Raw genomic sequence first — 15,680 nt, 5'->3', positions numbered from 1 at the left:
GTTATTGTAGCAGATTGTCTGAATTAGATGCGTCTTACAGAACATCACAGATATGGTTATAATTATAAACAGTCATGAAATGAGCCAAATCACTGAATAAAATTTTTGTGTGTGTGTTTGTGTGTGTGTTCTGTATGCACTTGTTTACATGAAACGTCACCCAGCTAGTTTTCACACCTTTAACGAATCATGCTTCTAATAAAAAGAGAAAGAAAGCATTAAGAGAAAACAGGGTGAAAAGAGAGAGAAAAATGACCTTTGCTTGCATAGCTGAGTGCAGTTGGAGTTGCTCTGTTCATTAAAACCATCCAGCTCTACATCAGGACCAGCACACTGCACAGACAGAGAAGCAGAGAGAGGCAGAGGATGCATTGATATGGAAGTGAAAGGGGTGACAGCCCTGTGAAAGTAGTTAAACTGCCAGAGTTTGGCCACACATCGAGTTTCTCATTAGACTTTTCCTTACCACACTTACACTGAGCTGCCTGCTCTGTATACCTCTCTATCTCTTTCTCCCTCCTTCTCTCTCCCTCTCAGTGGAGGGGCTATAAATATACCCAGTGATGACTCATATACCAGACATATCAATATCTCCAACCACGCACACACTCACGCACACACTTATTCACTCCAACAGAACACACACAGTGTTATACCAGTGTAACAACTGCTGTTATAATTTAAAGCATTAAATAAGAAAAATATATATACTTAATTAATACTCCCTGTTCTATTAATTTTATTGAATTTGAAAACAAAAATGTTTGTTAGGTCCCTAATTTAATTTGCACTAGATAAAGGGATAGTTCAGCCAAAAATGAAAATAATGTCATCATTCACTAAAAAAATTATTAAAATAAATAATGCAGGTTTGGAACAACATGAGGGTGAATGAATAATGAGAGATATTTCATTTTTGGGTGAGTTATCCCTTTAATGGAATATTCTGGGTTCAGTTAAGCTCAATAGACAGCATTTGTGGAATAATGTTGATCACCCCAAAATTAATTTAGATTTAGGGGCGTAACTAGATGGAGGGTAGGGTGGGCAGCAGCCCTAGGGCCCAGGGTGAAAAGGGGCTCTCAATGGTCGACCGAAAGAAACCACATAAATGACCATGGGCCCGAGGGGTGAAGATAAACAACCAAGGCCCCCCAAGGAGGGGGCCCGATAGTTTCTTTGCATTGGGGCTTAGTTACGCCACTGTTTCGAATTTTCCCTCCTTTTCTTTAAAAAAAGCAAAGTTCTGGGTTACAGTGCGGCACTCACAATGGAAGTGAATAGGGCCGATCTGTAAACATTATAATACTGTTTCAAAAGTATAGCCACAAGACACAAACAATATGTATGATTTTAGTGTGATAAAATCGCTTACTAAACTTTTTTGTAATTATATAAAATTTTACAACTCCGTTGCCATGACGACTTAACACTGTAAATCCTAAAGTAACTATAAAACAATGATTTAAACAATTTTACAGCTCAAATAATACACCATTTTAATACAAGAATCAATGCAAGCACTTTTTATAAGCTTTACATTTCTGCCTTTAAACTCTCCAAAAATGGGCCCCATTTACTTCCGTATTTTTTTAAAAGAGGGACAAGTCGAAATTATTTTTTATGGTAATCAACATTATGCCACAAGTGCTATCAATTGAGCTTAACTTGCATTGAACCCAGAGTATTACTTTAAGGCAAGTATCAATTTTACAAGGTGTACTATTACTTTTCAGTGCAATCTGACTTTTATGCTGTGGATGATAAAATGGGTGGAGAAATGGGTGATTGTTGTCTAAAGCTAAGCAATAAACACTTTAGCAATACAAATGTACAGATATTTGTCATGCCAATAAAGCATGTTTAATTACATTTAATGGAGACACAGAAAGAGAGAAAGGCCAAGCAACACTGACTCATATGAGCATGTGCCCACCCGATACTGTTGATATGTGTGATTTATCATTTTCATTTATGTATTTATGTTTTTGTCATTGTGTAAGGTTTCCCTGATGATTATTTTGTTTATTGGTTTTCTTCTGATGTCATTCTTCATCTCTCAACTGCCAGTTACACAGATGGAGAACAGCAAACACATCCTGACAGTCAGTCTGCTGTCTCTCTCAGCTGTCATACACATACACATACTCCTTCAAACCCAGCATCACTATAGTCTATGGTACAAAGCACCCTCTTGATTTTGGAAAATGATGATATATTGTAATTGTAATTGTATGTGTTGTGTGACATATTTGTGTGCATACCAGTGTATGTACTGTATGTATTTGTTTACAGCCAGCCAGATCAATGGTGCTTATGCACACAGGAGAAAAGAGACATTGAAACTGATTCATAATATTGATAGGTTGATAAAGTGTTAGTTTAATTGATGGGTTTTATTGAACCGTAATTGATCTGTGGATTTATTGAACAATACTGTAAATAATCTTGGGATACTGCCATATGCATAAAGGTCTGAAAGATGAACATAAATACAGCAAATTAGAGAGAAAGAGAGAGACTGAGAGACTGACTGACTGACTTTAGGGTTTCTGAGAATTGGTCATAAATTGGAACTGGGTGAATGATAATGCATTTGGCAATGATCCATGTTTACAACAGCTCTCGGATGATTTTCTGATAGAAATGTTCTCTTTTCCTTTTTGTTTATTAGCAGCCACGGTGGTTTGCATCAAAGAGCCCTAAATCTATTCATACCAAAAATTTGTTCATTATAATATTTTAAACACAATTTTCACATTTTTTTGGTAACAACAGCTGAAAGATAAGGTGTAATGTTAGTCGCCCATAATGTAACCAATGTACAGTTGTGCTCAAAAGTTTGCATACCCTTGAATGTTTGGCCTTGTTAAAGACACACAAGGTGACGCACACAGGTTTAAATGGCAATTAAAGGTTAATTTCACACACCTGTGGCTGTTTAAATTGCAATTAGTGTCTGTGTATAAATAGCCAATAAGTTTGTTAGCTCTCATGTGGATGCACTGAGCAGGCTAGATACTGAGCCATGGGGAACAGAAAAGAACTGTCAAAAGACCTGCGTAACAAGGTAATGGAACTTTATAAAGATGGAAAAGTATATAAAAAAGATATCCAAAGCCTTGAAAATGCCAGTCAGTACTGTTCAATCACTTATTAAGAAGTGGAAAATTCTGGGATCTCTTGATACCAAGCCAAGGTCTGAGAGACCAAGAAAGATTTCAGCCACAACTGCCAGAAGAATTGTTCGGGATACAAAGAAAAACCCACAGGTAACCTCAGGAGAAATACAGGCTGCTCTGGAAAAAGACGATGTGGTTGTTTCAAGGAGCACAATACGACGATACTTGAACAAAAATGAGCTGCATGGTCAAGCTGCCAGAAAGAAGCTTTTACTGCACCAATGCCACAAAAAAGCCCGGTTACAATATGCCTGACAACACCTTGACACGCCTCACAGCTTCTGACACACTGTAATTTGGAGTGACGAGACCAAAATAGAGCTTTATAGTCACAACCATAAGCGCTTTGTTTGGAGAGGGGTCAACAAGGCCTATAGTGAAAAGAATACCATCCCCACTGTGAAGCATGGTGGTGGCTCACTGATGTTTTGGGGGGTGGGGGGCGGGGTGAGCTCTAAAGGCACGGGGAATCTTGTGACAATTGATGGCAAGATGAATGCAGCATGTTATCAGAAAATATTGGCAGACAATTTGCATTCTTCTGCACAAAAGCTGTGCACGGGACGCTCTTGGAATTTCCAGCAAGACAATGACCCTAAGCACAAGGCCAATTTGACCCTCCAGTGGTTACAGCAGAAAAAGGTGAAGGTTCTGGAGTGGCCATCACAGTCTCCTGACCTTAATATCATCGAGCCACTCATGCAAGACGACCAAAGACCAAAGACTCATTGGACTCAAGATGGCGCCGAGTATGGCTGCTGCGTTGCGAGCTCCGACACAACATAGTAATGTTTTGTTTGTTTTGTTCACAATTCTTACGTTTTTTGTCTTGGATGTTGTCTGCCTTGTTGTCTACGACAGACAAACACTTTTGGACATTGGTTCAGCAATTTCACACAGTAAACCGGACTTCATATTCCTCAATGCCGACCCGCTGTTTACAAACACGCAAGCGGAGCCCTTTGTCTGGGCAGCACGGCCGCGGAAACGCAAAAGGAAAAGGGGAAACAGAGCCGGCGTTCTCATCAGAGTAAGACGCCGCGCAAATCGACCCCCGCTACCCACTATTCTTCTGGCAAATGTTCAGTCTCTGGATAACAAGCTCTGCGAGCTGAAAGCGTGGATCTCTTTCCAACGAGATACAAGGGACTGCTGCATTATCTGCCTTAAGGAAACTTGGATGTCTGCGGAGACTCCAGACTCAGCCATTGAACCCACGGGGTTCTCCGTGCACCGAGCGGATAGAGCGAAAGACCTCTCAGGTAAAACTAGAGGAGGTGGTGTATGTTTTATGATCAACAAATCCTGGTGTGATCAGAGGAACGTTCATTCTATCAAGTCTTTCTGCTCTCCTGATCTGGAATTTCTTATGCTTCTGTGTCGACCATTCTGGCTACCGAGGGAATTCACAGCGGTCATTATCACTGCTGTGTACATTCCCCCACAAGCCAACACAGACCAGCACTCAAGGAACTGTATGGGAGTATAAGTGAGCAGGAAACCGTGCACCCTGAGGCCGCGTTCATTGTGACCGGGGACTTTAATAAAGCCAGTTTAAAATCAGTCGCACCAAAATATCACCAGCACATTAGTTTCAACACACGAGGGGACCGGGTTTTGGACCATTGCTACTCTCCCTTCCGGGATGGCTACAAATCCCTCCCCCGCCCACCATTTGGCAAATCGGACCACTCTTCCATTCTGCTTCTGCCCGCTTACAGGCAGAAATTGAAACAGGAAGCACCCACCCTCAGAACGATCCAGTGCTGGTCGGACCAATCAGACTCTACGCTACAGGACTGTTTTGATCACACGGACTGGGAGATGTTCCGGTCCACCTCTGATGACGACATCGAGCTTTATGCTGATAGCGTAATGTGCTTCATCAGAACGTGCGTAGAGGACGTGGTTCCGACCAGAACAGTACGGATCTATCCGAATCAGAAACCTTGGATTAATAGCGATGTTCGCGCGGCACTTAATGTGCGGACCTCCGCTTTTAATTCTGGGAACGCGGAGGAGCATAAACAAGCCAGTTATGCCCTCCGAAATCAGAACCGCAAAACGCCAGTACAGGAGCAAGACTGAAGGACAGTTTAACACCACCAACTCTAGAAGCATGTGGCAGGGAATTAACATCATCACGGACTTTAAAGGGAATAAAAACTCCGCCATGAACACCGCTGCCTCTCTCCCGGATGAGCTAAATACTTTTTATGCTCGTTTCGAGGGAAATAACACCGCCCTCGCGGAGAGAGCTCTCGCAGCTGAAGCTACAGAGGTTAGTTCACTCTCCGTCTCTGTAGCGGATGTAACCCGATCCTTCCGACGGGTGAATATCCGCAAAGCCGCGGGCCCAGACGGCATTCCGGGCCGCGTCATCAGAGCGTGCGCGAACCAGCTGGCTGGTGTTTTTACTGACATTTTCAACCTTTCCCTCTCTTTGTCTGTAGTCCTCACATGCTTTAAAACATCCAACATTGTGCCTGTTCCAAAACAACCAAAAATAACTTGTTTAAATGACTGGCGTCCTGTTGCTCTGACCCCCATCATCAGCAAATGCTTTGAGAGACTAATCAGAGACTATATCTGCTCTGTGCTGCCTCCATCACTGGACCCATTGCAGTTTGCTTACCGCAACAACCGCTCCACTGATGATGCCATTGCATCTACAATACACACTGCTCTCTCCCACCTGGAAAAAAGAACACTTATGTGAGAATGCTGTTTGTAGACTACAGCTCAGCATTCAACACCATAGTGCCCTCCAAGCTAGATGAGAAACTCCGGGCTCTGGGCTTAAACAGCTCGCTGTGCAGCTGGATCCTGGACTTCCTGTCAAGCAGACGCCAGGTGGTTAGAATAGGCAGCAACATCACCTCATCACTGACCCTCAACACTGGAGCCCCTCAGGGCTGTGTTCTCAGCCCACTAATGTATTCCTTGTACACACATGACTGTGTGGCAACACATAGCCCCAATGCCATCATTAAGTTTGCTGATGACACGACGGTGGTAGGTCTGATCACTGACAATGATGAAACAGCCTACAGAGAGGAAGTGCACACTCTGACACACTGGTGTCAGGAGCACAACCTCTCCCTCAACATCAGTGAGACAAAGGAGCTTGTGGTGGACTTCAGGAGAATCACCATCAATGGAGCACCAGTGGAGAGAGTCAGCAGCTTCAAGTTCCTGGGTGTCCACATCACTGAGGAACTCACATGGTCCATTCACATTGAAGTCGTTGTGAAGAAGGCTCATCAGCGCCTCTTCTTCCTGAGACGGCTGAGGAAGTTTGGAATGAACCGCCACATCCTCACACGGTTCTACACCTGCACTGTAGAGAGCATCCTGACTGGCTGCATCTCCGCCTGGTACGGCAATAGCACCGCCCACAACCGCAAAGCACTGCAAAGGGTGGTGCGAACTGCCAGACACATCATCGGAGGTGAGCTTCCCTCCCTCCAGGAAATATATACTAGGCGGTGTGTGAAAAAAGCTCGGAGGATCATCAGAGACTCCAGCCACCCGAGCCATGGGCTGTTCTCACTGCTACTAGGTAGGCGGTATCGCAGCATCAGGACCCGCACCAGCCGACTTCATGATAGCTTCTTCCCCCAAGCAATCAGACTTCTGAACTCTTGATCTCCCACGATCAATACATCAGCACTGCACTTTATTACCCTTACTCTTATATCTCACACGAACTGTCATAAATTATATTATTATTATATTATATTCTCTCTTAATAACTGACTATCAACCGACAGCCTGAATGTCAATACAGTACAATACTGTACATTCTATATATACTATATATACTTTTTTATATATTTTATTTTTTATTTTTATTGAATAATGTGTATCTATATAGTGCGTATTGTATACTGTACAGTGTATGTTATTATTTGTATATTGTTGAGTGTAATTATGTGTATATTAGATGTTTAAATTGTGTTGTTTTAATTTGGTGTTATTGTAAATTGGTACTGTCTCATCACTGTCACGACTGCTATGTTGATCGGAACTGCACCCAAGAATTTCACACACCATTGCACTTGTGTATATGGCTGTGTGACAATAAAGTGATTTGATTTGATTTGATTTGACTTTGCATGACCTGGAGGCATTTTGCCAAGACGAATGGGCAGCTATACCACCTGCAAGAATTTGGGGCCTCATAGACAACTATTACAAAAGACTGCACGCTGTCATTGATGCTAAAGGGGGCAATACACAGTATTAAGAACTAAGGGTATGCAGACTTTTGAACAGGGGTCATTTCATTTTTTTCTTTGTTGCCATGTTTTGTTTTATGATTGTGCCATTCTGTTATAACCTACAGTTGAATATGAATCCCATAAGAAATAAAAGAAATGTGTTTTGCCTGCTCACTCATGTTTTCTTTAAAAATGCTACATATATTACCAATTCTCCAAGGGTATGCAAACTTTTGAGCACAACTGTATATGTTGTTTGAGTAGGTATTGTTTTGTGTAATGTCAATTGTGCATGTACAGTAGTGTACATTTACTGGGCAGTTGCCCAGGGCCGCATCTTGTTGGGGGGTCGGCACCCCCACCCCACCGCCCCAGTCAACAACTTTGGGGGCATGTTGAAGTGGGTTTCGCCCAGGGCGCCATACAAGCTAGAACTGCTACTGCATTTGATCATGTGTTCGTTCTATCATTCTATCGTTTGATCGTACGATCTATAATTTGTTCGTTCTATTGTTCATTATATGGTTACTTCAATCTATTGTTCGTTCTTTTGTCTGTTTTATCATTCAGTCTATTGTTTGTTCTATCATTCAATATATCGTTCAATCTATTGGTTTGTTTGTTCAGTCGTTCTATCGTTAATTTGTTCTATCGTTCGTTCTATCTATTGGTCGTTCTATCTTTAGTTTTTTCTATGGTTTGCAGGGCCATAACTAGTGGGGTGAAAGGTGGTAACGATTCTAAGGGCCCAAAGTTCTATAGTTCATTCTATCTTTCGTTCTCTCATTCTTTCTGTCGTTCATCCTATTGTTCGTTCTATCGTTCAATCTATCGTTCGATCTAGCGCCAGTTCTATCAATCTCGTCCGTTTGTTATGTCATTGGTTCTATCCCTCATTCGTTCTAAAGTTAGTCCGATCTTTAGTTCGTTCCATCTATCGTTCATTCTGAAGATCTATCGTTCGTTCATTCCATCCTTCTTTATAACGTTCGTTCTATCGTTCAATCTATCCTTAGTTCAATCTGTCCTTCATTATTTTGCCCGTTCTTTCATATAGTCTATTCATTATTTTTATCGTTTGTTCTATCGTTCAGGTTATCGTTTGTTCGTTCTGTCATTAGTTTTTCTATAGTTCATTCTATAACTCGCTATCATTCAATCTATTGTTCGATCTTGCGTACGTTGGTTCTATCGGTCGTTCTATCGTTCAATCATTCTGTCGTTGGTTCGATCTATCATCCGTTCACTCATTAGTTCGATCGATTGTCAATCTATCATTCATTCTGTTGTCTGTTCTACAAATCTCGTTCAATCTATCATTCATTCTATCGTTCTTTCCATTGTTCGATCTACCGTTCGTTCATTCAATCATTCGATCTTTCATTCGTTCTATTTTTCTATCGTTTATTCTCTTGTTTGTTCTATCATTCTATCTTTTATTCTATCGATCATTCATTCTATCGTTTGAAATGCCACCTCATTGAAATGTGAGGTTTGAGGTAGCATGAACGCCTGAGTCATTTGATAGGATCCGTTTCTGATTCTCAGCTCTGTGTTGTGCTAGAGTCATTCTTTTTCATTAGAGATGTTTTATTTGATCTTTTCAATATGACATCTTATAATGCCAGTCAGCAGACCTCTTTTCTCCTTTGCAAAGCTACACTGACTTCATGGTACAAGTTAGTCTCCAAGTTTCAAAGAATTTCTTTGTCTTCTCCATCTTTATCTCTGTACTGATGATCTCTACAAAAGACATCCGCCATTGACTTGCGGCCTTGGTTTCCATGGACACAGAAACTTGTCCTAGGGACTGACTTGTTTAGTATGGCTGTGTGTAGCTCAGCTTTACAAGCAGCAACCTGCAAAGCCCTGAATGCTGCACATCAAATGAGATTTCAAGCCCCTGATGTTTAAAGATTGAAATATTTGACGTCAACCAAGCAAGGTCATGGAGGCAGGTTTTGTGTATAAAAACATCTAGGCTATTCAAATCCAATGTCTGGGGGGTAACTAACTAACAGACTGAGCAGTAGAGAATTTACTAACTTTACATATTTCAGAAATGTGACAGTAGCCCAGATGTCCGTCCCCCCCCAAACAACCCTTCTGACTAAAACCAGCACCCAGCCTGGTCAGGTTTCTGATTTTAGAGGGGTTTTGAACACTTTTTAGCTGACCAGGCTGGGAGACAAGCTAAGACCAGCCTGACCAGCCAACTAGCTGTTTTTAATTTCCTTTTCTCTTCTCTAGCAGATATGCAGTGTGACCAAATGCTTTAAAACAGTTTTAAATGGCATAGATTTGCGTTCACAGGTTGACTAACGTAGCTTTCCAAGTAGGCTACAGTAGATCAGGATTTCAGTGTTATTCTCCTTGGGTAAGTTATCTCGCACTGACACCTACTGGTGAATAACTGGTCCATATAGTAAGGTAGCTCATATTACATCACACACAAACAGAAACAGACTACTTTGAAGAGAGAAATAGGGACAGAAATAGATTCACCCTGTGTTGGATCATAAGCACTGATGTATCTAAATCATCTGACTAAACATCTCAAAAGACTGTCCAAACACTCTAAGGCATAACAATGTATTTGCTGTTGGTGCGTTTGCAGATTAATTATTTCGAGAACCTCCCTGTTAGGTGTTTTAATGGGAAATGCTTTCTTTTCAAATGCTTTTTTGTTTTCCCTTATAATTTTGGACCTATCCGGATAACTGATCATTTTTAAATGTGCTTTTTGTTTCTCCAAAAAGTAGACTGCCTGAAAATCCGCCCCCCCCCCAGGTAGTAGTAGCACAAATAACCTCCAATAATGATACCCGCAGAAGACAAAACTTTATTCCTTATGTCATGGTTTCAAGGCCAAATTACAAATAAATAAAGGAGTTGCTTGTTATGACCTCTCATAAGACAGTAACTTCACCCACACAAAGGAGAAAAGATCCCAAACCTGCTCAGTAACAAAGATTTAACACATTTATAGGAAGTTTTACATTTGCACATCTGCTAATTGCAACTGTCATATTTACAGTGGGTAATACAAGGAGAGAGAATTACTCCACCAAATCAAACAGAGTCAGTCAGTTGTTATTACGAACTGATCAAAATCATCCTTTGATGGTCCAATGACCTAAAGTAAAAAGTTACTAGCTGAACAGCTCTTAAATCCTGAAGCTAAAAGCACTACCGTTCCAAGTTATATATTTCAGAATAATATTGTTGATGCAAATGCCATGGACTGACAGGCCGATACAGCAATCAAATTACAATTCTCCCAAAGTCAGTAGAAATAAGGTGGAGCTCTCTCTGATTGGCAAGCTGCTTGTAGCTGGAACCAATTACACTGCAGGACTAACTTGAGCACAAAGCAGAGTGCTAGCAGAGTATACAGCAGCTATGAGACGGGGATGATTCACTCCCTGATTTTGAGACAGAAATACATTTTCATAAGTATAAATCCCTATAAACCACATTTAACTTCCACTGTGTAAAAAAAAAAAAAAATAAATAAAAAAAAAGGCAATCAAAATCCTCCATCGAGCAAAGGCAGAGCTATCTAATTTTGGAAAACCATTTTCCTTTGTTCTTTTTAGGAAAACCTATATATATATTTAATAATAATAATAATAATTAAAAAAAAAATTCGGTAAAGAGCTTCATATCATCAGCTGGAGTGTTTCTAACAGTTTCTAAGGGAATCAAGAGAACATAAAAAACAAATCCAAATATTTTAAACTATTTGCATTGAAAATGTTGTGTTGCAAATCAACAATTACAGTACATCTCCACATAAATAATAATAAATGTATAGATTTAGAAGACATTTGCCCCATATCTGCAAAACGGCACATCTATCAATGTTTGCCATTCAATATCAATCCTGAATCAAATTCGAATCATAATCTGTTGTCAAATCTACAATTGTATAAGTAATGAGCAATCTGCACAGTCTAAAGCAGAATAATTGTGCCCCTTCTGTTACAGGGAAGAGTTTGGAGACATTCATGCTCTTTGGGCGGGACTGTGCGTTTCAGTTTACATATTTCAGAATACATAATTATATTGCACATTCAGTTCATACTTTTCCTTTGTTGATGTCACTAATTGTTTTCTACAATGACAATATCACAATACAACGCTTATTAAAAATAATATAATGGCTATTTAGGAACACAAAAATGGTACCCAAACTACTGCACTGCATCTCGAGTTTCTCTAAATTTGATCACACTTGGTTCCCTTGCAAAACATCCATGCAAAACAATGGCTGACATTATAAGATCACATGATATATTAAAGGATTAAGTTTAAAGGCTTTACAAATTCAAACAAATGGAGTTCAAAGAAATGTACACTGTATGTATGGTTATATTTCTTTTATGATCTGGTTGACCCTGTAGTGATGAGTTAAGGAATATGGGAGAACATAGAGGTGTGAGAAATAAATCTCAAGCTTTTTTCCCAGATGCAAGTTGTTAAGAGGTCTGTTAATGCAAAGTGCACACACACAAAGGGCCCATACATGTGGGTGGACACCAACTCACTAAAATAATTTGGATAGTGTCTGTGAAGGGTAGTGTGAAGTTAAACTGTTAAAGTTGCCCTGATTTCTAATGCTGCGGAAAGCTGTTCCAATCTATCAGCACAGCTCCTTGCAGCATCAGAACTGCTCTCTTTAGAATTAAATTGCTCTTCGCTGTCATAGAACAGATCTCTACAGCATTAGAACAACCCTTCGTAGCATTAAACAGACCTATGCAGCAGAACAGCTCTTTGGGTTAAGACTGTGCTCTGGAGCATCAGAACAGCTCACTGCAGCATCACAACTGCTCTCAACAGCATTCAATTTCTCTTTGCTGTCACAGAACAGAGCTTCATAGCATTAGAACAGCTCTCTGCATTATCAGAACAGCTCTTCACAGTATTAAAATAGCTTTCTGTAGCAACAGAACAGCTCTCTGCTTAAGTCTGTGCTCTGGAGCATCAGAACTGCTCTCTACAGCATTATATTGCTCTTCGCTCTCACAGAACAGCTCTTTGTAGCATTAGAACAGCTCTCTGCAGCATCAAAACTGCTCTCTGCAGCATCCGAACTGCTCTCTGGTTAAGACTGCGCTCTGGAGAATCAGAAAACCTCTTTGCAGCATTAGAACAGCTCTCTAGATTAAGATTGCGTTCTGAAGCATCTGAACAGCTCTCTAAAGCATTAGATTGATTTTTTGCCATCACAGAAAAGCTTTTTATAGCATTAGAATAGTGCTCTGGGATAAGACTGCTCTCTGCAGCATCAGAACAGCTTCTTGCAGCATCAGAACGGCTCTTTACAGCATTAGATTGTTCTTCCCTCTCATAAAACAACCCAGATAGATGTTCTAATGCTATGAAGAGCTAAGACTGCACTCTGCAACAATAGAACATCTCTGCAGCATCAGAACAGCTCCTTGCAGCATCACAACTGCTCTCTACAGATTAGATTGCACTTTGCTGTTACAGAACAGCTCTTCATAGCATCAGAACAGCTCTCTGCAGCATTAGAACAGCTCTCTGGATTAAGACTGTGCTCTGAAGCATCAGAACAGCTCCTTGCAGCATCAGAACTGCTCTCTACAGCATTAGATTGTTCTTTGCCGTCACAGAAAAGCTCTTCATAGCATTAGAATAGTGCTCTGGGTTAAGACTGCTCCCAGCAGCACCAGAACAGCTTCTTGCAGCATCAGAACTGCTCCTTGCAGCATTACATTGCTCTTTGCTGTCATAAAACAACCCAAATAGCTGTTCTAATGCTATGAAGAGCCAAGACTGCACTCTGAGAACATCTCTGCAGCATCAGAACTGATTAGATTGTGCTTTGCTGCCATAGAACAGCTCTTCAAAGCATTAGAACAGTTCTCTCGGTTTAAAAAAAAAAAAGCAGTATTAACCCAGAGAGCTGTTCTGATGCTATATAAGGGCTAAGGCTGCTCTCTGCAGCATCACACTGCTCTTCGCATCATTAAAACAGCATTTTTTGGTTAAGAAGACTGCTCTCTGCAACATTTGGACAGCTCTTTGTAGCATTAGAACAACTCTCTGGGTTAATACTGCTTTCTTCAGGTCTGGATTATTAGAATTTTCTGCACCTTTTCTAGGTACACTGTCCTCAATATGCATAAGCACCTGAACTACACCATTCACTGTGACTATTAAATTCTACAATTCTACACAGGGCAACAATAACTACTTTTGGATACAGGTAAACAAAAAGATGAGGTTTAAAGTAACAAAATACAAATACAAATGATCAAAGTTCCATTTCATGAAAAAGTAGTATTGGAAAAAATACAATAAAGAGAAGCATTCAAAACACATTTAAATTCTGCACTGTTCCCAACGCTGTTAAAAAAAAAAAGGAAAAAAAAAAAAGAAAGCCTGAACAAATGAACAAAGCCAAAAAAGAATGAAAGAAAAAAACATTTCAACAAAATATAAAACATTTCCCTGCATAGAACTGGATGAAAATTCATTGTGACCACTTTGCAGTAGGGAGGAGTGATCAAGCTCATATCTGCCTGCAGTATAATGTGAGGGCGGGGCTGGGTGTGTGTTTATCAAAAAGAACCAATGAAAGAGAAGGAAGAGGAGTGGGTCCAAAAGTCTCACAGTCTGTAGCTGTTTTGTATGTCTTCCAGGAGTCATTCTTGTAGGTCATCTTCATAAATGACAATCGAGTAGTCCATTTTTGTTATTCAGTACCTGCTCCAGCAGGTGGTGTATGCTCTTGCACCATTCCCCCTGCATTTATTTATTATTATTATTTATTTATTATTTTTTTTTTTTAAGTCAAACCATATTTTAATAACCCAGGGAGCATGAAGGCAGAGGATTGTGGGTTGCTTTCGTATATATAGGCATTGTGGAATGGTGTGTCCTAAAACCCCTTCCCTCCCCCTAAATCACCCTGCTGGCATTCATTTGCCACCATACATCCTCTCGATATCGTCCTGATAGTGCGTTTTCAGTTCCTTGCGTTTGAGTTTAAAGGCGTCGGTAACCAGGCCTGTCTCGGGCGTCCAGGGTTCAGAACTCAGACGGATTTTCTTTGGGATCTCAAAACGCTCCAGTTTACCTGTGAATCAGAAGACAGATTTTAGAGACATAAAGCTTGCCAAGCTACAAATGATTAAAAGTAGTTAAAAGAGTCAAGCTACCCTTTAGAATAGTTCACCCAAAAATGAAAATTCCTCATAAATTTACTTTATCCCATCCCATCCCATGACTTTCTTTCTCCTACTGAACACAAACAATGATTTTTAGAAGAATATCTCTGCTCTGTTGGTCCATTCAAGGCAAGTGAATGGTGGCCAGCAAGTCAAGACCACCTAAACCGAGACCAAGTCCCGAGTGTATTGAGACCAAGACTTTGAGGGGTTGAGAACATGTCGAGACCAAGACCAAAGCAGTGCGAAACCGAGTCAAGACCAAGACCAGACCAGTGCGAGTCCCACACTGCATGACACACTTACGATAAAATGTGGAACATGCAAGCCATAGGCATTCCTCAAATTGATCTGAAAGATCCACATTCCCATAAAAACACCCACAGAAAACAAATGAAGATTCCTCTTCATTCACCTCTTTTATTGCCATATATATATATATATGTGTGTCAGTGTACCATGAGAAATGTCTTGATAAAATAATCAAAAGGCATTGCAGAGGTGAATTTTATGTGTGTGAATTTTCCTTTGTTTTCTAAGAGCAAACAAATACAAACAAACACTAGGAGCTGAAATCAACTTAACCATCTTTATTCAACACTCCTCTTCGAAGATTTACCATCCACCTAAAACAATAACATTTTTGTGCAAGCATCCCATCAGGTTTTCTGGATGACTCTTCCCCTAGAAACCATCAAGTACAGAATATATCAAACAATTATTCAATATTTAAAGGTGTCATGAATTGGATTTCTATTTTATTTTGCAATGTTCCCTGAGGTCCACTTATAATGTTAGTGTGATTTTTTTTTCATTAAAAGTAGTCATAATTTAGGAATAATTGGTCATTTTCTATCAAGTTTTTTGGTGCGTGTGTTCTTGAAGACTTCAGTGTTAAAGCCCACTGCTGTGATTGGGTAGCACCTTTGCATGTGGATAAGTGTAAACGCCCCCGCCATTACGCACGTTTGGGGTTGTTTTGAAAACGGTTAAAAAATTGACAACCAGAGGAATTCATCCATACATGTTTGAGCCAGAGTCTAATCCCAAATTTGAAGAAAATGAACCCCCTC

At 40.4% G+C, this 15,680-nt stretch overlaps 1 protein-coding gene across 1 annotated transcript in view; it reads right to left on the bottom strand.

Moving 5' to 3' along the window:
- Window positions 1-10,221: 10,221 nt before the first annotated feature.
- Window positions 10,222-15,680, bottom strand: part of acsl3b (acyl-CoA synthetase long chain family member 3b) — a 40,994-nt gene continuing 35,535 nt past the window's right edge. The window contains exon 17 of the mRNA XM_051698290.1: window positions 10,222-14,516. Coding sequence (XP_051554250.1) covers window positions 14,359-14,516 — 158 coding nt within the window. The 3' untranslated portion in view covers window positions 10,222-14,358. The remainder of the gene's footprint in view (window positions 14,517-15,680) is intronic.

Source organism: Myxocyprinus asiaticus, chromosome 5 (genome assembly GCF_019703515.2).
Source record: "Myxocyprinus asiaticus isolate MX2 ecotype Aquarium Trade chromosome 5, UBuf_Myxa_2, whole genome shotgun sequence".
Classification (NCBI taxonomy): Eukaryota; Metazoa; Chordata; class Actinopteri; order Cypriniformes; family Catostomidae; genus Myxocyprinus; species Myxocyprinus asiaticus.
The sequence above is the reverse complement of the archived record's forward strand: the minus strand, read 5'-3'. Positions and strand labels throughout refer to the sequence as shown.